Below are 22,730 nucleotides of genomic sequence, written 5' to 3'. Positions count from 1 at the left end.
GGATTTCAAAGGGGTATCTATCTTATTTTCCTGTCTGAAGAAAAACCAGACGACGTAAGAACATGTCGGGGATTACAACACATCAGGGGAAAATATGACTGATGGTAGCAATGAACAAATAAGACACAATGTTTCTGTTAGGTTTTTAAAAATATTTTGTCCTAGACTTTGAAAATTACATTAAAATTAAATGTTAACTAGAAGTACTTATAGCTGTTGTCTGTGATACCACTAAAGAACATTAAGTGACAAGATCTATAACAGGGAATAAAAGAAAAGACAAAGGAAAATGGAAACATAAGTGTTCTTCACTTTAATACATTTTTAAATATAAGACTTGCAAATCTAAAATATTGAGAAAGGTGAGATGGGTGCATAGTAAAAAAACAAAACAAACAAACAAAAACAAAAACAAAAAAAACCAAAAAACTCTTGCTGCTGGACCAGTTCTCGTGTCTTGTGGCCCACACCTGTAACTCCAGCCCTATGATATCTGATGCTTTTCTAGCCTCTTCAGGTACACGTATACATACAGAGACAGACATTGCATATCCACTAATCAAAGTAGAACCATTTAAATATTATACAGGTGTGTAACAAAGATAGGAAGGCAGAGAAACAATGAAAATACTACTTTCCATTCTTTCTTCTTTACTAACCTTAAGTTGGTCTCCTGTAATAATCTCCCTTTCCATGTGACTTGGGAAGCTTCTCCTTACTTCTTTTTCTACAAAATGAAGAGCTAAGTTGTAAGACAATGTGTGAAATTTCCATGGCATTTCCCCCCTTCCTGTTTCCTGCTGTGCCTTCTAATTCTAGGCTATATTTCTTGTCTCTTTACAATTTCCTAGAACTTCCCTTAAATGCCACTAATTTTAATAGCCTGGCCATGGCAGTGCTGCTTTCTGGCAGCCTCCTGATAGTGACATCAAAGCAAAGTGCTGGAATTTTACTCACTTTGATTGATGAGCTTTTTGTTACAGAGGACAAATTGGATTTTTAAATAGCGGTAATAAAAATTAATGTGTGATGTTGCTTTTTGGATGTTATTGGATCTCTGCCTTAATTCACATTTCAGCAATGAAAGCACTAAGAAATAACAGACCTTGACCACAAAGTTACCCTCCATAGCAGAAGGTGGTGGGTGCCTCATTTTTTCACCTTCCCATGTGTATACTGTGGATGAGGCGGTGTACTGTGAAGGGAACAGTGTAATCGGGTCATAGTCTGTATTTTACTATTCCTGCTAATCGCGGTGTTTATTTCTTCTTATTTCAGCACCTCCCAGGTTTACACGAACTCCGGTTGATCAGACAGGGGTCTCTGGCGGAGTTGCATCTTTCATTTGTCAAGCTACAGGGGACCCAAGACCTAAAATTGTCTGGAACAAAAAAGGAAAGAAAGTCAGCAACCAGAGATTTGAGGTATTAGGTCCATTGTTCTGTTTCTCTGGGGAAGAACGCATCTTTTCTCTCTCTGCTCTAATATGAGGTGTCACAAGCACTGAGTTGTCATAGTTATGTCACCTGCAATGAGCACTGTAACCCAAAGTCTTTCTAGAATTGAGCATGTGGTCATGACAGTAGCTGAGTTTTATATTCATGTGTGTAAGGCCTTGATTAGGGGCTAGGGATTTTGTAGAGTGCATGTCTAAGTTTCTGGTCTCCATTGCAAGTAGTAGGCATAAAGTTTCTAGGTTCTATTTGTTAGTCTCATCTTCAGATTGTTTCCTCTTTAGATTACAAGTTAGAATCTCATCCCCTCACCTTCCCAAGTCCAAAGGACACATAAAAAATGTGTGTCTTTCTAGAAGTTTCCATCTCCCTCAGGGATACATGGCTCCATCTGAACACTCTATGTGGACAAGTAAATGATGTCAACTAGTTTATGCTCAGCAGAACTCAAGTGTTGTTGAGAGTGCTATCAGTTATGTCCAATCTTTAGGATTGTTTTTCAGGAAGGGGATTTCAGTCTCTGTTACCAGAAGTCAGAGGAGTGGATTAAGAACGGCAAAGATCAATGTCTAATCCTGCACACAAGAATAAGAAATTCAGTTCAGTGTTTTAGTGTAAAGCACCATGTAAAAGAACCAAGCCAAGCAGAGTAGTTATGTGGGAAATCTGCTGGAGACTGTTTTCTTCCTTCAGGAAAAAGTGCACAATGATGCTGTCCTTTCCATCTTGGGAGGAAGTGTGTGGTTTAGAAATGTGTTCATTCAGATGCACATCACACTCACTCACGAGAACGCACAGAGTGTACTGTGCCTTTTAGGGGACACTAACACTCCTGAGCTAGCTTAGACTATAAAAAATTTATTTCTTTTTGGCTGATTTTCTAAGTGAGTTTATGGAAAACTGATATCAGTCTCTGATGAAAAGTAATATCACAATTAAAAACCCAGAATACTGTGTCGTCATTGTTCAGAGTGTATCAGGGTGAGGAGTTACATTCATAAAAGTTATGATTAGTGATAGCAGTGAGATTTAAAATTTGTACTTCAAATCATAACCTATAGTCTTACAAATTTAGACATAAACTTTATTTTTTAAATACTTGAATTTAAAATACAGTTGTTTAAATTTGTCTTAAAATATCATCAAGGAACTTTCTATACCACATGCAAACTGATGTGTTGTGCATGAATTTGGGGTCTAAGAACCTTTTCCCCCCTTTTTATAGTTAAAAACACTTTTTTTTTGTCAAGAGGAGTGTTCTTTAATATGCTTGCTATTGACAGTGATCTTCTAAATGAATTTTGTCAAAATGATTGATAGGACTATATATGTCAAAGAACGAGATTGTTGTACATACTTGTTAATGGAAATCATATAAACAAATTTAGGGAAAATTATTTTATATAAAGCAGATACATGAAGTGATGCCTAGCTTGGGGCTGAAAAATCTTACCAAATTGCTATTCTACACATGTAGACACACACACACACATGCCACAACTCATACACCTAAGACTAGTTTTCCTGCTGCTGTCAGTGCCAAATATGGTGACCGGCACACATGGTAAGCATGCATTGGTTGCTACATACTAAATAGTCTTTCAAAGTGGGAATTAAAGTACTGGTTTTTAATACATGACAACATAAGAAAGATTCAATATTCAAAATGTTTAGGGAATATGAATATATTATTAAATTTAATGTAAAATTAATTGAAATTGAAATTTATATTAATGATGTGCATGCATTTTTCTATATTAAACCAGTATACTCAAATAACTTTCCATAAGATTATACAATATTTGAGAAAGATTTTAGTAACTGGAACTTTTGTCTCTTAGATATATGTTAGATTCCTTTTAAAATGTGTGCTTAATTGAGTTGAAAATATATAGTAGTGTTTTGAGAAATTAACCATTTTGAGTATCTCTGAGTTTACAATTAAAATGGAATACATAAAGGAATTAAAGTGAATACAATTAAAATATTTAATCTCCTTTCTATGTATGCATGCATTCAGAACCTAGGATTAAGCCACTCATAACTGGATTTGATAGAAAGTCTCAGTTTATTTGCAGTCAAGGCACATGGCAATACTGCAAAAGCACAGTGATACGGTAAAGTGGCTGCTAGAAGAAATCATGTGATGGCAAGGTGTTGCTCCTGGCTGCTGGCTATACATACCATCAATGTGGTTTGCAGATTATACGCTGTTATTTTAGCTTCTGTTAGTACCCCGGCCACCAGGGTGGCTCTTCTCTTTCCCAGTGGAGCTCACAACAACAGTGAATTCAGGATTGGAGCTTAGTGCATTGATTTTTGGGCTGGTGAGGCAAGCCTCCATTTCGTGGGAAGGAGGCCATAAAAAGGCAGAAAATGCTAAGCTGGAACAAGTACTGCAATGATTTGTGACAAAATTAATGCATGCTGCCAGGCTTTGGGCTGGCTCCCTTGTTGGCTGCCTAAGTACTAGATTTATGCAGTTTCTCTTCATGGTTCGACCATATATATTGTTAAGAACAAGACCCTTTAAACTGACATAAATATTTGTGGTGATAAGCATTAAGCTATAAACGGGTCCACATAAGCACACGTGTTGCCAAAGTGAGTAACTGAAGTTTATCCCTCACAGCTATGGTCTACTTAGGTAATTACTAAGCTTGAGATATGTTAAGGAGGAAATCATGGTGGGTTTTAGTAGAGACTAGAAATCTATACTTGTGTATTAGTAGTTTTATGTCTTCCTTTTGTTTGGTACAAGGAATATAAATTCGATCAAATGCTCTGCTTTACCAGTCTATTAGAATTCAGTGCTCTAACAGAATGATGCCTAGTCTATTCAGAGCCTAATGGCTAGCTCACTACTGTGCTGAGAAGTTTAGCTGAGAGGCAGATGATTGTAACAACACCTGTGACAGCTATTGTTTCCTCTAATAGGTAATAGAATTTGACGATGGATCTGGATCAGTTCTAAGAATACAGCCCTTAAGGACTCCACGGGATGAGGCCATTTATGAATGTGTGGCCTCGAATAATGTGGGAGAAATAAGTGTGTCCACCAGACTCACAGTTTTACGTGGTAAGTGCTCAAGATCAAGGTTGCTCTTGTATCATTGCATCATTTCTACATGGCAAGTGTTCTTTTATAGGACTGTTCAGAGACCCGTGCTGTGGTATGATCATAAGAGAAAAGAGATTGGTAAAAAGTCGGAATGTGCCAAATGTGGATCCAACAGCGGAGGTCTTCTTGGTTCTTGTAGGAATGCTCGTCAGGAAAAGAAAGTAACAGTGGAAAGCCATTTTGATTTTGGTAATGATATCCAGACAGGGAAATATATGGCTTGCTCCTTTGGTAGCGTTCCTTGTGCCAGGTCTTGTTTGTAATGCCTAATGCTGCTCTTTTCTTATACCTACTACACCAGTTGACACTGACCGTTACAGAATTAAAGAAGCTCTCTCTTGTAAAGGTGAGCTGTTTTCCCTAAAATGATTGAAAAAAAAGATAAGATATGCATATCTTCATGTCAAATGTAATTCATTTCAGTTGTTTTTTGAGCTGATAGCTATCGGTGAATAGAACGTGATGGTGGATCCCTTTCTCCTTCACTGTGTTGCCTAGGCAGCCTGATAAAGCATGGGGTGACCTGCAGTGTGCCTGTTTTCTACAGTTTCTTTACCATGACAGTGCCGCTATGTAAAAGGTGGCCCATTACTATACTTCTTGTCCTGATTCCTGAGTCACCTACCTGGGGAGCTAGTAGATAACATTATTATGGCAGGCAACGTTTGTACTCATCTTTCTCTTTCTCTGTTATACTGTTCTCTTGTTTTATGCTTCAGAATTGTTTGCAGAACATGGACCAATAGACTTTTTTAAACACACTTATGGCAAAATTTGAAACCAAATTAAATGAGTAAGAGAAATGTCTAGGGATTGTAAGATGGCAATCCCCAGAGAACAGACCATTATGAACAGAGAAGCCAGGACAAGAGCTGCAGGGATGATATAGTTCAGCACTAGAGTTTCAACTCTCTGGCAGTACACATGCATGGGAAAGGAACCCTGAGTGTAAGCTCTCTGTGAAAGGGAGGCTTCTGGCCCTATCCTATACTGCTGTTCTCCAAGCCCAGAAGTTTAGGCCAAAAGCTGTGTTGAAAATTGAGTCCCAAATTAAGGAACAAGAGATCATGAAAGCATCTGTACTTCCGAAAACATGCCCCTTGCAGATTAACCCTTATGTACTCAAATTCTAAAGAATTCCAGCTAATTTAAGCCCACAATTAAGCTCAAACAATCAGAATAAATGTTGTACGTCTTTGGGCTCACAAGAAACAACACACATGGATTTTTTTAAACCTTAAAAAATATTTAAAATATCTGAAAAGATAAAAAGAAGAATCAAATCTACCACAATAGAAATAAAATAATGTAGACAGTTATTATAATCAGATAATAAACTTTCATCCATGTGTATAGGTGATATGCCCGTGCTATGGGACATCTAGATTATGTAAATCTGTATGTGTATGTTCAGAATGTAACCAGGCTGGGAGCTATGTTCAGTCTTCACACACCCATACCTGAGTAGAACTAAGACTCATCTGTGATATTCTTGTAAATTTCCAAAAACCATTTATTCTTCTAGTAGGTAAAAAGTGTATTATAAAGCTAAAATAAAATAAAGTTAATTAGGAACTTTGGTTTTTTCATCATCTCAGCCTTTGAATTTCTGCAAAGGAAATGGTATGTGGCATTTGCTTGACTTGATCTTTCTCTGTTTCATGAAGCTATTGACAAAATATTGGCAGAAAGTATTATTTTCTTTAGAAATTCACAGGTATTTATGTTTTCCTATTTCCTGTCTCCTCTGATTTAAATAGTTCATCACTGTGTCAACAAATACATTTGGTAACTTCAATATGATCTTGACCTTCTCCATGACTATTTGTCGTATGTTGCTCATTTGGATGAAAATACATGATTCTACTAAGATAGTTAGCCCTCCTTTCTTAGATAACTAGACTCAGTCTTTTAATAATACACCAGCAATAAACTAGTGTTTATGGGCTTCGAACATTAGAAAAAGTTAGGGAGGTGAATGTGTCTGTGTCAAAGCTAATGGGCCTTCTGCCGGGCTTGAGTTTACTTTCTCTTGCGAGTCATGTTGGCAGATATTCAAGTGTTCTCACTCTGTAGGAGATCGAGACAACTTTACACTTGCTGTCCAGTGGCCCTCAACATGGGCCTGTTTCAGCTACATGGGTCATTTATTTCCTTCCCACTTTGCTGACAAATGCCAAAAATGTGCCAACCGTCATGATGGCTTTTGTCTAAGTAGGATGGATGGAGAGCACTCATTTATTTCAAACAGGCTCTGTGAGAAGCTAAGTAATTGGATATTCAAATGTCTGACCTGTGTGGCTAAATGCAGAAGACATTGCAATAATACCCCTGACCACCCATGTGCACTGAAGGAGCATTTCAGGGACACTTTTCCACAGTAGATTTTAAAAATTGCCCTGATTCTCAAAAGCCATTTTCACAGGACAGACACCTTAAAGCTCAAGGCTGACCATTCCCTAGGATGAGATACTGGATATTTATACATACATCTTGTATGTGTAATTGCTGGAAAGGGACGTGGACATGGATTGTGGCAATTCAGATTCTTTTATTACTATTACTGCTTTCAGTTTCTGTGGTTGTGGAAGCAAGGCACATACATGCCCTAGTAAAGTAACCTGTCTCTTAAGGAGGCTTTGCATGATTGTTGTATGTGTATAGTTCCTCCTGAGAAGACTGCAAGTGAAGGCTGCAGGGATCACTGAGAGCCTAGGGAGGACTGAGGCTTATCCACCGTGGAACACTGCTGAGGACAAGGGATTAAATATTAGAATTGTAGGTTGGTGCATGCATGGGACCAGAAAGTACATCTTAGGTGTAGGAATTGCCGTCCAGATTAAATTGGTCCTCTGGATGCTGACTTGATTGCCTGTGAGGTTTGCCTGATATCTGCGGGGAAACATAGAAATATATATAATGAAACTCTGAGTGAGCGCATTCTACTGATGTGTGTTATCAGCTGCTGTGCAGAAGCAATGACGCTATGTGGAGCCTCTTCTCACTACTGAAAAATCAAGACTGTCTGATGCTTTGGGGCTAGAGGAAAGGGGTCAAGAATCTTTTCTTCTTGCTCACAAAATTTCATTTTTCTAAAAGGAAGTTCTAGAGTAATTGAGTCATTCTTTTTTTTTTTAAATATGCCTAAATATTGTGCATGTTTCTTAAGCTTGGGTTTTTTAGGAGGGAGGCAGTCTGGAAATACACTTTCATTCAAACTAGCAACACAAAATAGACATTTTTTTAAATTAGTGGATTGTGTCCAGACATTGTCCCTATGCAAATAGTGTCACCCCTCAAACCACCACTAGCATCACTACAAATAAGCATGGTAAATATCACATTGCTTTCCTCATCTGCTCACAGGAAACTGGCTTTTCACAGAAGACAAGCTGAGTACAGCTGCTGTCTAGTATGTTACCAGGCCAAATCCAAGACACAGCTTAACAAATAGAGTTTAGTTTGTGATACTTTTTGTATGCTACTGTATTTGGTCACCTTTAGGTGTTAGACTATGTGGGGTACTAATGCCCAGGCTCTGGTCGTTTGAGCTCCCCCACGGGCTCTTAGTTATGCTATTCCCGTCTCTTTTTTACCTCATTTGTACAGAGAAGCCTTAGCTTGGGGACCCTAGCAGTCAGCTGCCTTCTCAGCTGCTGTTCTGTGATTCAGTGACATGCCTCATTCAGGACGTCAGTTCTTACAAGATGGAAAAAGCGTGTTCCCCGAAGGTGACTGTTACTGAGATAGTAAAACACAGTGAGCAGTTTGGATGAGACGAGGCAGCATTGCATTGTAAAACGGGGAGAGATGTTTGCATAATATGTCTGTTTAAAAAAAAAATAAGCCATTATAGCTGTTGTTAAGAAAAAAGGAACGTGAACAACTTTTACCATCATTCAGGGAGGTGGCAGTGGAGCCTCTGCCTTTGTGCACTAGCCTGCGATCAGAATTAGCATGTTCATTACAGGCTCATTTTATTAATGCCTCTTTTTGAAGATGAACACAGTTGTCCCTGCTGTGAAAATGGTACTTTGCCGTTTATGTTATAAAGTGATCTCGGCTGGGGATCCGGGCTAGGAACATTAAAGAACAAAGCACAGCTGCTTGACTGTCACACAAAAGGATTTTTATGAAAGACTGAAACAAAAGGAAGGGTGGCCAGCACAGAACAAACTTGCTGACAATTACGGTACGGAGGGAAGACTACTTGAAAAAGCTTATGAAATAGTGGAGTGCTTGGAATAAATTGATAACAAAATGATAACATGTTTCTGTATCATGCTGCCCGCCTGCTAGAAAGAAGTGGCAGTGGGCAAAGCTGGGTTATGGAGAGAGGAACTGTTGACTTTCAGTAGTATGATCTTTAGGACTTAAATATAAGATCTTCTAATCCCTATCACAAAGGCAGAAAGGAGCCCCTTTAAACAATGCTGGGAGGTCCCCAGTAAGAATCTTCTCAGGTGATGTGTATACAACTTCAGGGGCTGTCCCTGTTTGCTTGTACCTATGTGCATCATGACTACTGTGTGGATGGTCTATGCTTCTTCCTTGAAATCATCGTTACTTTTTCCTCCATACCAAGATCATGCCTTTAAAGAGAGAACAAATGGCATTATAAATCATTACCTTCAAGTAAGAACAATTTTCTTCTCTTGACCTCACAGTAAAATAATATGTTTAATGATTTTAAAACGAATATAAAAGCCATAGGAGTGCTTGCTAAAGATTGACTTAAAGAGACTGTGGCAGTGTTGAGCTAAAAGAAAATGAGATGTCATAGTATCTGTTATTTTGTTCATGATTTGAGAAAACAACATCTACAGAACCTAAGATCATTAATTTTGAGTCATATAGCTATGGCCTTTGGGAGCTAATCTGATGCTTATTATCTCAACAGACAAGTCTACAGATGATCATAAATGTCATGAAAATGCAGGGTGTGTTAAATACTATTTACATGGATGCATTATGGGATGGGAGAGAACTGAGTGGAAAAGCTTGGAGAGTAGAATTCTATCAGACACAACTAGTGTGAAAGAATGTTAACTATAGAGAGCTTATGTTTGTAAGAAATGACTACCTACTGGTAGAAAACATCAGTGGAGTGTCAGTCAAGGTATTGCAGAGAAAGATAACCAGCATTGTCAACAGAAATCCCAGTTGCAAGGGATCTTGATGTTAGTTAGCATGATTAATGAGACTGACAAGTCCAAAGATCTGCTAGGTGTGTTGACAAGCTGGTACCCTAGAGGACGGGGTGGCACATTGTTAGTTCCACAGCTAGAAAGCCTCAAGACCCAGGAAGAGAAGACGCTTCAGGTTGTGTGTTCTGGTATACAGGCTGGGTTACAGGCAGAAACAAGTTCTTCCTTTGTGGAATGGTTACTCATTTTTGTTTAGTGCTACCACTTCTGAAAGGGAAAACAGTTTATTTTACTTGGTATCCTAAGTTACAAGTTAACCTTACCCAAAACACCATTGCCAAAAATATTTGAGGAAATAGCCGGGCAATCTGTGGCCTATGCAAGTTAATACCCAAAGTAAGCTGTCAGTGATGGCTACAGTAGTTCAAACTGGAGTAGAATAATTCCTTTATAAGACAACTGGCTTAGGTGATTGATCTATGTAAATTAGGAACAATATGATGAAGGCAAAAGAGGCCATCTCGGTCTGTTGAAATTTGCAAAGGAACTTACTGCAGAACTCGACAGTTCATGGTCAGTTTTACTTAATATTTATACTTTAAAGCTGGATATTTAGCTAGTGTTCACTAATAAAATTGGGATGATTTTTAAATTTTCAATATCATGGCTCTTGAAATTAGTTTTACTTCAAGATACTAATTAAGATGCAGCTTTAAAAGTTGTTCATGCATAATTTATGGGGATGTGAGGCACAGATATACCAAATACCTTATCTCATGCTTAATTATCGGAGTCCTAATTACTTATTTCCTTAGAAGAGCAAGCAACTTATTTTATCCCATTAAAAAACAATGAGGAACTGGAGAGATGGCTCAGTGGGTAAGAGCACTTCTTGTATAAACAGGAACACTTGAGTTTAGATACCAGCAGTCATGTAAAGAGCCAGGTGCCAGGGGGAGTGAGACAGGAGGCTTGTTGTGTCTTCCAGGCCAGCAGCCTACTTCTGGGTTCAGTGAGAGATCCAGCACTGAAGGAATAAAGCAGATAGTGATACAACAGGGCCTCTGTGTGTGTGGACATACAGTCATGTAACTTGGCCCGTACATATACATATACCACACTCCTGTATCATGAGCACACATGCTCACACACACACAATGGCACATGAACAACTTGTGAATTAATACCTACATTGACACACTAAATTAAGTTATGAAGTATACCCCAGTATTCTTAACTTATTTTATTTTTTTACAGGAACATTTTTTGCATACAATGTATTTTGATCATGTTTTCCATCCCACAGTTCTTCCCAGATCCTCCCTACCTCTCTGTTCACCAAACTTGGTTGTGTTTCCTCTTTCCTTGAAAAAGAAAGGAAAAAACAAAAAAACAAAAAGCCCAAGAAAACCCAAAAGCTCCCACATTACAGAAAAACAAACATGTCAAATACAATAAGAAAATAATATGGCCAAACAACAACAACAACAAAAAAATGAACCAACAATTCTACAAAGATAGTAATGAGTTCATTTTGTGTTGGACAAGGAATCCTGTAGCATGCTTGAGATACCCAGTTACACTCCACTGGAGAAGACTGATGTTTCCAGTGCCAGCTCATATCAATTGCATGTAGCTTCTTGGTTAGTGAGGGTACCTCAGGGTTCCATTTACCCCTTTCAGTGCTATAACCCCATCTCTCTTGAACCTGTGCAAGTCTTATATGCACTGCCCTAGTCTCTGTGAACTCCTATGTACACCAGCCTATTGTTCCTAGAAGATGCTGTTTCCTTGGTGTCATCCATTACCTGTGGGTCTTACTATCTTTCTACCTCCACTTCCTCAAAGATTGCTGAGCTTTAAGGGGAGAAGTTTGATGAGGGTATCCCACATAGGAGTGAGTTCTCCATAGTGTCTCACTCTCTGCACATTGTCCAGTTGTGGGCCTCTGTGTTTAAAATATTTTATTAAAGATGGTAACAAAAAAAATCAAAATGTTCTTAAGTATGACCTTTAAAATTAAGCTATGTGTTCTTTAATATCTTAAAACTTTCATGTCCTCCCTTTCAATATTTTAGACTTTATCCTTGAAAGATAAACTTTGTTTTTGCATTAAATATGTATGACTGGCAACATTAGCATCGTGGACTTTTTAATAGTTAACCTTTTTTGGTCATACATATAGTGCACTTAATGTTGTCTAAGATCAGGTTGTACATCTGACTATGTCTTGTATTTTCACAGAAGGAATCCTTCCTTTTTCATGTTATAATGGTGGCACACACTTGTGATCCAGCCTTGGATTGCCTGAGGGAGGAACAGTGCCCTAGGGAGACTGAGGGAGGACTCAGAATCTATGTCTTAGGAAAACGACATAAAATAAAAGAATGAAGTGTGGTACACATACTTAATATTATTGGTTTGAAAGTGTGTGTTTTGCCCTTGCACACTGCCTGGATTTGACTGTTCATGCATCTGTGCACTTTAACAGCTAACCAGAGATGGGGCATGAATCAGGCAACTGGATACAAATACAGTAGTGGTGTAATAGGTTATAAAAATTATTGGTTTTAATAAACATCTCTGTTATTTTTCATATTTATATATTATGTAATTAAAAACCTCTGTGAATAAGATATTTGTACATACATATACATATGAATAAATATTTTGTTTATGTGGTATATGTGATTGTAGACACACGTATATGCACATGAATAAATGTTTTGTTTATAAGGTATATATATATATATATATATATATATATATATATATAATTGTACACACATTTTATTGACACGTGTTTTTAAATTTTATAATCTTTTTGTGTGTGTGAGCACTATTATTTTTTCCTGTGGCTTAGACATATTTCAGAATTTCCTGGGCACCCGGAATGTGCTCTCTGAGTGAATACACACAATGACAGAGAGATCTAGCATCATACATACGTCAGTGATAGTTTGGGCATGAGCAGCACACTTTTCCTAATGTAGACAAAATGGTGATTATTTTCTTGCCTAAGGTGGGTTGTGGATTATGGAAAGGAATCACAGAATCAAGGTTGAGGGAAAGTAAGACGGAGTGAGACAAGGAGGCACAGGAGCACTCTTGTGCTTTTTACTTATACCTGACAAGAGTTCACATGAGCATGCCCCTGCTTCTTAACTCCATAGGTTCAGCCACGCTCTTCACACATTTCTAAATGTGACATTTTTACACCTTTTAGAGTTATTGTGAGAAATGAATTGCTTGTCTGTGGGCATGTGGCTTACTGAATTGAATATAAAAGTTCCAAAAATGTTGGTTCCCTTACTTCAATGCTGAGCTCCACTCTACCAGTGTAGCTCTATGTGCAGCCTCTGGAACAGTGTAGGGCTCATGACCCAGTGAATGTCAAGAATCCTGGAAAAGCAGTTTTCCTGTCTCTTAAAATATGTTTTTTAACCAGTGGATTAAAAATCAGCTTGTCACATGGAAATAAGATGGACGAAGACTCAAACATTTATGTATTGTGTCACTGTCTATGTATCATTTTCCATGTTGGGCACGGATAATAAAACCTCATTTAAATTTACTTATTTTGGTTTTTAAAAATCTTATCAGTTTTATATTTAACCCTTCACTCCTCCTCCTGACTACACAACACCTTCCTGTCTCTATAAGCCACTCATTCCAATTTGTTATGCCTGTGTAGATGATCATGTGGGTATATATCACTCACTGCTGCATAGTTGATCTACCTTGAGCCACGTCTTTAAAGAAAATGTACGTCTCTCCCCAGTTTCCATCCACTGCACACAGCTCCTCAGGTGGGGAGGCTTCTAATTTATTGCCCCTTCCAGGTTGGGAACGTTGACTGGCTTGACCTTATGCAGGTCCTGTGCAGTTATGAGTTCATAGGTACAGTTGTCCAGCCATGTCCAGAAAACATTGCTTTAGTCTGATTCTCCCTGACCTCTGTCTTCTACAACTATCCCATCCCTCATTTACAATTATCTCTGAGCCTTGCCAGGAGGGAATGTTATATAGATATCTCATCTTTAGATGAGTTCTCCAAACACCTTTTTGTACTTTGACCATTTGTGAGTTTTTGGCAGTCACCATTTTCTACTGCCCAAAGACCCTTCCCCAGTGAGGTTGGAGAGATGCACTAATGTGTGAGTATAGAGATAATAATGTAGCATGCAATGTTTTTTATTTAGCAGAATGATAGGAGTAGATTCAAATCTAGAACCTCTGAACACACTCATAGATTCTTGGCCATGTTTACATGTCTCCCCTTGTATTTAAGGCATCCTGTACTACTATGCCTTAAATCCAGTCGGAAAGCAGTCAGATATTCCACCAACATTTCTGCTTCTGTTAACACTCATGAACATATGTCATAAGCTGACCATTATAGTAGCTGGCAAGATACACAGATAGGTAAGACTTTTGATGGCTTTTCCCCCACAGAAGCCTTCCTAACATCCTCTGCTACTATAGAAGCTAAAGACCAGGGAAGAAGCTTCCCAGTCAGAACTAACTTGACTTCTCCATGTTCTCTCACTGCAGTCTGTAGTGTCTTCAGCAATGGGTTCTGTCATCAGGTTCTGGTGGCCACTTGAAAGAACAGCAATAGTCTGTGTTGTTTGGGGGTTCTCAGAAACACCACTTACCAACAACCAGAGGGAAAATCACCCATGCCTATCACTGTGATTTATTTTCAAACCTATGGCTTCTGGTAAGAGCAATATCTCCTATGCAGGGTAATTCCAATTAAAATTTTTATATGAAAAATACATATATTTAATGAGTTTCCATAGTTCTTTGTGAGTTATCCTTAGTGTTAATTGTCCATTGCCTTAACCTTTCTTCTGCCTTACCTCCCATACTTTCCCTACATTCCCACTATTTATCACTTCGACTGTATTCAACTATGCTCTGTAGTTTAAGATTCTCTCCCACCACCTCCCAACAGTGACCCTTTTCTAGTTTCCTGTTTCCTGCAGTGATGCCATTATAAACACATAAATGTGAAGACTCAATGCTAGGATTTACATGCAAGTGGGAACATGTGACTTTTGTCTTTACAGGTCTAGATTATGTCATTCAGTATAATGTTTTGCAGTTCTACGCATGTACCTTCAAATTCTATATTTTTTCTTGAAAAATGCAGTATCTATCATTAATGATACATTGTAGACGGAAGGGAATATGTTAAGGCATTGTTTCCACATTTAATGAGCTAGTAGAAAAGAGATACTTTGGGTAAAAATGCTTGACATGCAAGTATGAGGACCCGAGGTCAAATACCCAGAGCCCATGTAAAAGGCAGATATGAAGCCCTAGCACTTATAATCTCAATGATGCCGTGGGGAGATGTGAGAGAGAGACAAGTGGATTCCCAGAAGCTCTTGGCCAGGATTACTGGATATTTTAAGACGTAATAAAACAGTAAAGAGACCCAGCCTCCAACAAGCAGAAAGGTAAGGCCTGATACTAGAGTTTGTCCTCTGTTCTCCATGCGTGTGCCATGACATGTGTGCACCCAGGTTCATATAGACCAACCCCCTCACACACAACCTTAACACATCCTCACTCCTACACACATACAGACACAAAAAGAGTGTTTAATTTTTAAATTTATTTCTCTTACCAATGTGGTACAAGACATTATTGAAAGTAAATTTATGATTTTAGGTTCTGCAAATACACAAACCTAGATCACAACTTTGCCTTTATTCTTGGCTCTTTGGCTGGGTGCACTGTTCTTAACCTTCTGAGGCTTCACCTATTTTATCTATCAAATGGGAAGAATGAGAGGATCTGCCTCATATTGCAGTGACACCCAGGCAGCTTGTGAGGCGGCATTTATAGTCTCTAGTAAATTTGTTCACTTAGCGGTGTTGACTCTTTGTGCCCAGGACTGTTCTAAATGCTTGAACTATTCAAGAAAAGACGTAAATCTGTCTGCCTTCAAGGCAAATCAATTTCCTGACGTGCTGCTTGTGATGTTGGTTGAAGTGAGAACACTGTTGCACGCTGTGCTGCCCTTCTTAAAGAACCGTGCTCTCCCCACAGTCCAGTTCACACCTTTCAACGGGGTACTTGCTTTCTGCCCTTCTGAACAGCTCCTGAGCATTTTATCAGTGTCATAGCAAGGTTTGCTGAAACAGAAGACATGTTTGACTTATGAAGCCTCAAGTGGCAGAAAAGTTAAGCTCAACCAGTTCCTGTGGAGTAAAAATATTCTAGGAGGAAAAAAAGTAGGTATACCTAGAATCTACTTTGCTAGGATAGTGTGAAGATATGATGTAGTAAAAATTAAGTAATTACATTAAAGGAAATCTTTCACCCTAGCATGGTAGATGGAACACATTTGGGAGGCAGAGGCAGACAGATCCAGCCTGGTCTATATAGTGACTTTCAGGCATGATACTGTCTCAAAAAGAAATATTTCCATTTGTTTCTCTTCCAACTTATAGTAAAAGATTTTGTTAGCGCACTTAGGGTTTTTTGTTTCCCCTTTTGCTCTACTTAGAGATGTCAAAGTACACAATAAAGTGTGAGGTGGTCTTAATATGTACTAATAAGACATCTTAAAGTGTCTTCTCTCGGAAGACTTCATTAAGCAAAATTGATTTTGATAATAAAGTATTCATTTAAAATGACATAAATGTTTTAACCCTTAAGAAAAATCCATTACCATATACTCCAAAGCAACAAACACTTGCATATATTACTCTTAAGGCCTAATGCCCTGAATTAGGACCCTAATTCCTAAGGGTTCTAAGCACATCATTGTGTGTTAGCATATTAGATCCACATTGGCAGTTACTATCAAGCCCATTGTAAGTGCCCACATGTGCTATAGCTGACTTACTGTGGGTAACATTGCTCTTTGTTGCAAAGATATATTAATTGAGTTAACTTTCACTAGATCTATGGTAATTGAAATTCTCTCAGCTTGCAAACAGAATTCTTCCACTATCTTCTGGGTAGAAGGATTCACTGAGAGTCAAATGATTGGGAATTTTGTTGTTGTTGTTGTTCACTTTCTGTCCCCTTTGTAGTGCCCTTCCTCTTCTATTCCTGGTCCCCTTCCCTCTCTCTTCCACCTAACCCCTCTCATCCACATCTCAAAAAAGCGGAGCCCTTACCACCCCACCTGTCCCAACACATCCAGCCCCATCAGGACTGAGCACTTCCTCTATCCCAATGACCTGGCTAGGCAGCCCTGCCAGGGTGAAGTGACCAAAAAAGCATGCTACAGAGCCTGAAGGAGACAGCCCCTCCCCCGCTTCCTTTTCTAGGGGACCCACATGAAGACCCAGCTGCACATTGGGTACATATGTGTAGGGGGCCTAGGTCCAGTTCATGCATGGTCCTTTTGTGGCAGTTCAGTCTCTGCAAGATTGCAGTTGGCACTGTTGGTCTTCCTATGTAATTCTTGCCCCCTCAGCTTTCTTCTTTCCTTCCTCACACTCTTCCACAATGTTCCCAATGTTCATCTGCTTAATGATTTACTTTAAAGTCTCTGCAAAGAGCTGTGAAAAACATTAAGTACTATCTCATTGGATTAGCAATTTGCCTCATTAGGACTAGGTTTTGGGATAATGTTTTCTTAATTCCCTACCAACATGGTTAATATCTGGCTATGATAATGTGAAAATTAAGATTTTTTTAAATATGCCTACCTACAGCTTTATGATGGAAATGGTTGTGGTATGTTTTGATCATGCCTGGCTGTCTGCATGCAAATTAATTAAGCTAAGCAGCAGCTTACGTGTCATCCCGTTGTCTTACCCACTGTCCTAGTCCCCAACAGCTATAAGATTTTGTAAAGTTTGTAGATGTAAGAATCAATAAAATAGTCTCCCAAAGTTTTCTCAGGGTTAGATGTTACAAAATCTGCTTCTGCCACTGTCATTGGACCAAGTGACAGAAAAGCCACACTGTGTTTGCTGTGACAGACTGTGAAACTTCTGGATAAGAGTCTCACATCTTTCCTCGGGAGTCTGTGCCTGTTGATGATCCTGGATCCCTAAATTTCCAGCAAATGCTTTAGCCTTGATGTCGCCCCCCTCTGTTTTTCGGCTAATTCTGTATAGGCAGTAAACATTGACTTCTTTCAGACAGAACATTACACATTTCTCCATTCACCTGCTCTTATCTGGTAATTAAAATTTTTCCTACTATAAAAGGTCAGTTGATGCAAAATGTATTTTTTTTACCAAAATGCTGTGAATTCATACAATGCCTTCATGAAATTTATGGCATTGTTATAACTTACCTAATTAATTGTTAAGCTATTTTCTGTGAATTACTGTTGTGTTATCCAAGTGGCAGAAGTAGTTGGAACTACTTCCTTATATGATTCACTATAAAATGAATATTTAAAATTTCTTGAGATACTGTGTTCAAATACTTTTGTCCCTTCTTGCATGTTCAAGGTTTCCATGTTATTGAAGGCAAAAGAAGAACAATAAGTGATGACAAAATGAAAGAATCCCAGAGGTTAGCAATCACTCAGCAGGAGTTTGGAGGTGTGGATTTTATTTCCTGATTCTCCTTTATATAAAGTTCAGTGATATTGATGTCCTATAGGGGGCTGGGAAAAGGATTTCTCTCTTCAAGAGAGGAGAATCCAGTTGCAGTGTACAGAAGAACACTGACATTCAGAGACTCTTGATCAGACTCAGTTTAAGGCACCCAACTTTCTTGACCTCAGATCCTTTCCTCTCTTTTCTGCTTCTTGCTGTCATCTGATTCCGTGTTGTAGTTGTGTTAATGGTAATGTATAGTTAATGTTGATGTGATATCACACATAAGATACAAGGATAGATAGACATTGGTTTTTTTTTTCCTAGCTTTTTTTCCTCATTCCCATTAAAAGGATGGAGGAATGTGAAAAGTGGTTTAGCTAAAATCAAAGAGTCCCTTGAATTGCTCCTAGGATATTTTACCTCATCTTTAGTTTTTCCTTCTGGTAGAGAAGAAAGCAAACCTTGAAATAAACCTTGTGATATTATGGGATGAAAGACTTTGATGGTTATGAAGAGGGAAATACATTCCTAAGTTACCATTTAAACAAACATGGATATAAACACTAATTAAAATTTGTTTGAAAGATATATTTGATTGTTATGCAGAGGTAGCTCAGTGGTCAAGAACACTTAGTATTCTTGTAGATTGATTCCTGGCATCCACATGATGTCCCACAACTGTCTGTAATTCTAGCTTCAGAAGACCTAATGATGCCCTCTTCTGGCTTCATGAGTTCCTGCACTTATAAGCTTACAAAAAGTGCGCATACACACACACACACACACACACACACACACACACACACACACACACAAACAAACAATGTAACTTCACAAAGTATATTTGACTGTTATTCTATTTATGCAACTACTTTTTTATTATCTGTAGCAAGTTGACAGATGAGGTATAGAAAGACAATTCAGTATGTCACTCATGTAGAACGTAGAAAAGTCTACCTCATAGGAATAATAAGTAGATTGATCGTTACCAGTGGCTGGGATGGGAGAAAGTTATGAACATATTGGCCAACATATATACAATTTTAATTAGTAACAATCATTTGAGGAGGTCTGAAATAGTTTATTTCATTCTCTTTTATTTTGTACTTTTTCTTGAAAAGTATATAAAATATACCATCTTTTCTACAAAAAATGCTAACTTTGTGATAATGTATATATTAATCAGATTCCATCATACCACAATTATACTTCAAAACATCATGGTCTGATGCCTACATACATACACTTAACTATTAACTTTTAAATGAATGTTTAAAAGGAGAATACTTTTTTCAGAGAGCCACAAGAAGTGAAAAGATCCCTGTGGGCACTGCAAAATTGGAAATTTTGCTGTGATAGATTTGTGACCCTCTGACTTCCTCACTGAAACCTCTGATTGACTGGTAATCTTGTGTTGCAAAAAATGGTTAGACAATATTTGTGGCTTTATTAGAGAAAATTTTCAGGTAGATAGGCAGGACAGAGTAAGGTTTGTGTGTTCTTTTAAATGCTGTCAATTGCTAAGCTTGCTGAGCTCATTAAAAGTTGTTATTTAATATTTATTAGAGACCGGGGGTATATATTATGTTCCTCAATAGCCAAGCCAAATAATTTGCTGTTATAATAGAGGGTTTGCTGTTGTTGTTGTTGTTGCTGTTGTTGCTGTTGCTTGTCTGTTTTGTTATTGTTTTTGTATTCCATGATTTGGGGGTTTAGTTTTCTTCCTGTATCTGTCATGAATTGCAGTGGTACAAACCTTACAGTCTTACTGTTGAGAAGCCAATGTTAAATTCTTATTTTAGGCAGAAGCATCTGGAAATTAAGACTGCAGAAAGCTGCAATGAGAAGATCCTCACAGTTTGACTCAGTTGGACAATTCTTCATTATACTGACAATTTAATTGGGCGTAAAAAGAAATGGCAATTTAAAACCAAGGCCTTTAAGTGGGACAACCTCTTCATTTCAAAGTTAGTTTAAAAAAGAAAAACAGAAGATACATCTTTGGTTCTCCAGTTAGTGATTTTCTATTTCAGTTGTTTTCTGTCAAAATTGCCATTTTAGATATATGTGCAATTTAGTGACAGCTTTCACAAGAGTCAGAAAAAGAAATAGATCTTACAGTTTTATATATACACTGGGATACACATACAGAAATGCCTTGTTTTGTTTTGTTTTGTTGAGACAGGTTTTCTCTGTGTAGCCCTGGCTGTTCTCAAACCTGTGCTATAGACCAGGCTGGCCTTGAACTCAGATACCTGACTGCCTCTGCCCCCCTGGGTGCTGTGTTTGAAGGTATTTGCCACCACTACCAGGCAAGAAGTACCTATTCTTATGAAAGACTGGCCATTGAGCATTTAATTATTTCAATGATCCAAAGAACCTATTATTTTAATTTAAGCCATTTGTGAAATTTGTAGAATTAAGGGAGTAAGAATAAAGAACAAAGTAGTTTAGTTTGTTCTTACTTAGAAGTGATATCAATATTGCTGATCCTGGAGGGAAGACTTGTATCTAGATAGTCCATGACAATGTTCTCATTTTTAGGCATGGATACTGTGTAGACACTCAAATGTTGGTTAATACCATCTACTTCTATAAAGGTTATAATTTGGAATAGTCTTAGCTATATATTTAAAGTCTTTTGTAGACTGATTATTAGGAACTAGAAACACATAATCTCTTACGTCCAGTCTGTGCACACTGTTAATTAGTAGCCACCAGATATTTTTCTAACACGATACAAAAGTTCCTTCTCCAGAAGAGTACAAAAATCCTCTGCTGATTCTGTTCATGTGATTGTAAGATGGGTGCTTCCTAGAAACAGCTCCAAGGCACCTGGAAGGCATCATCACTCCTTTCATCCTCTTTCCCTTCTTTGAATTCTTTCCCCAAGTGTCTTAGGTAATTGTCATCGATTGGTTGCACATTCCATGACACACTTACAATTTATGAACTGTTAGTTTGTTTTGGTATATGCCAGCTGGAAATGTGTATCTGTCTTTCATCCAGAGAGACCAGGTGAAAATGTACACCATGTACAAAAAAAGTTATATAAAATTGAGTAAGCATGAGTCATTTGAATGGTAGAAGAGGTGGCAATTATTTACAGTGATTATCTCCAGTTAGACCAGTATGAGCAAAACCCCTATTGAGGAGTTGGTTGTGTTAGATCTGGAGTTCTGAATGAGCTTCACATGGACTTGGGGAGCTTGTCTCGGCAACACAGAGGACACAAGCTCTCAGAAGACTTTATCACAGAAGAATTGTTAGGATTTTTAGCCATAGTAACTCAAAGTCCACATGTTTAAGAATAGAACAAGGATATATGCTTAACCACATTCATAGCAGCCTTATTCATAACAGTCAGCACCTAGAAACAACCTAGATGTCCCTCAGTCAAAGAATGGACAAAGAAACTGTGGTACCTTTACATGATGGAATACTACTCAGCTATTAAAAACAAGGCAATCCTGAAATTTGCAGACAAATAGATGGAACGAGAAATGATCATCCTGAGTGAGTTAACCCAGACCCAGAAAGATACACATGGTATATGCTCACTTATAATTGGACACTACTCTAACAGAGATGTCCCCTGAAAGTCTTCTCTTAGCAGGAGATTGGGATAGATACTGGGACTTCCTATTGGGACTCCAGGTGAGTGAAGTAAGGAAGAATGGGGAAATAGAAGGATCCAGAGGGTCCTAGAAACCTACAAGAGGACCATTAACACTGGTGGATCTGGACCCAGGGTGTGTGCTCAAACTACTGTACCAATCAAGGACATTGCATGCAGTAACCTAGAACCCCTGTCTGGATCTAGCCAATGGACAGCACATTCTCCACAGTTGTGTGGAGAGCAAGGAGTGACTCTGACATAAATTCTGGTGCCCCTATTTGACTACTTCCCCTTGTTTGGGAGACCTAGTGGCACTCAGAGGAAGAGTAAGCAGGCTACCAGGATGAGACCTGATCGGCTGCAATCATATGGTGGGGGAGGAGGTCCCCTTCTGTCACAGACCTAGGGGAGGGGAATAGGATGAAAGAGGGAAGGAGGGGGGAACGGGAAGATACAGGTGAGGGCATAACAACTTAGATGTAATCTGAATAAATTACTTAAATAAAATTTAAAGAAAAGAATTGCCTAAGTAGGTCCCCATAATAACAGTGGGTGTCTAATTCTCATTGAAGGTGCCTTTGTATATGACATAAGCTGCAAAGACAGGCTTTATACATGAATGTCATTCAACTTTATGAATAAGGTTTTGGACTTCACAGGGAAAAACTTGCTTGATAAGAAAACAATTTTTAGAAATACTGTTCATAGTAACAGATGTGTTAATCGTATCCCACAGTACACCCTCCCATCTGGTCATTCTTTATTCACTGTTTTAGAGAATGTGAGGTGAAGGATGATTGTCTTCGGTTTTGAGACTCTGTTCTGTCATAAGCAGCCTCAAACTTTGTGAAGGGGTACCAG

General features: G+C 38.3%; 1 protein-coding gene across 23 annotated transcripts in view; it reads left to right on the top strand.

The window, feature by feature from the left end:
* The window catches only part of PTPRD (protein tyrosine phosphatase receptor type D), a 2,167,047-nt gene that overhangs the window by 1,869,148 nt on the left and 275,169 nt on the right, over window positions 1-22,730 (top strand). For all 23 annotated transcript variants that reach the window (XM_084785035.1, XM_084785038.1, XM_084785037.1 and 20 more), the window contains 2 exons: window positions 1,279-1,424; window positions 4,392-4,533. In XM_084785035.1, coding sequence (XP_084641161.1) covers window positions 1,279-1,424; window positions 4,392-4,533 — 288 coding nt within the window. The remainder of the gene's footprint in view (window positions 1-1,278; window positions 1,425-4,391; window positions 4,534-22,730) is intronic.

Source organism: Acomys minous, assembly GCF_964271855.1.
Source record: "Acomys minous genome assembly, chromosome: 1".
NCBI lineage: Eukaryota > Metazoa > Chordata > Mammalia > Rodentia > Muridae > Acomys > Acomys minous.
Note: the sequence above shows the minus strand (reverse complement) of the source record. Positions and strands in the feature narration are given on the sequence as shown.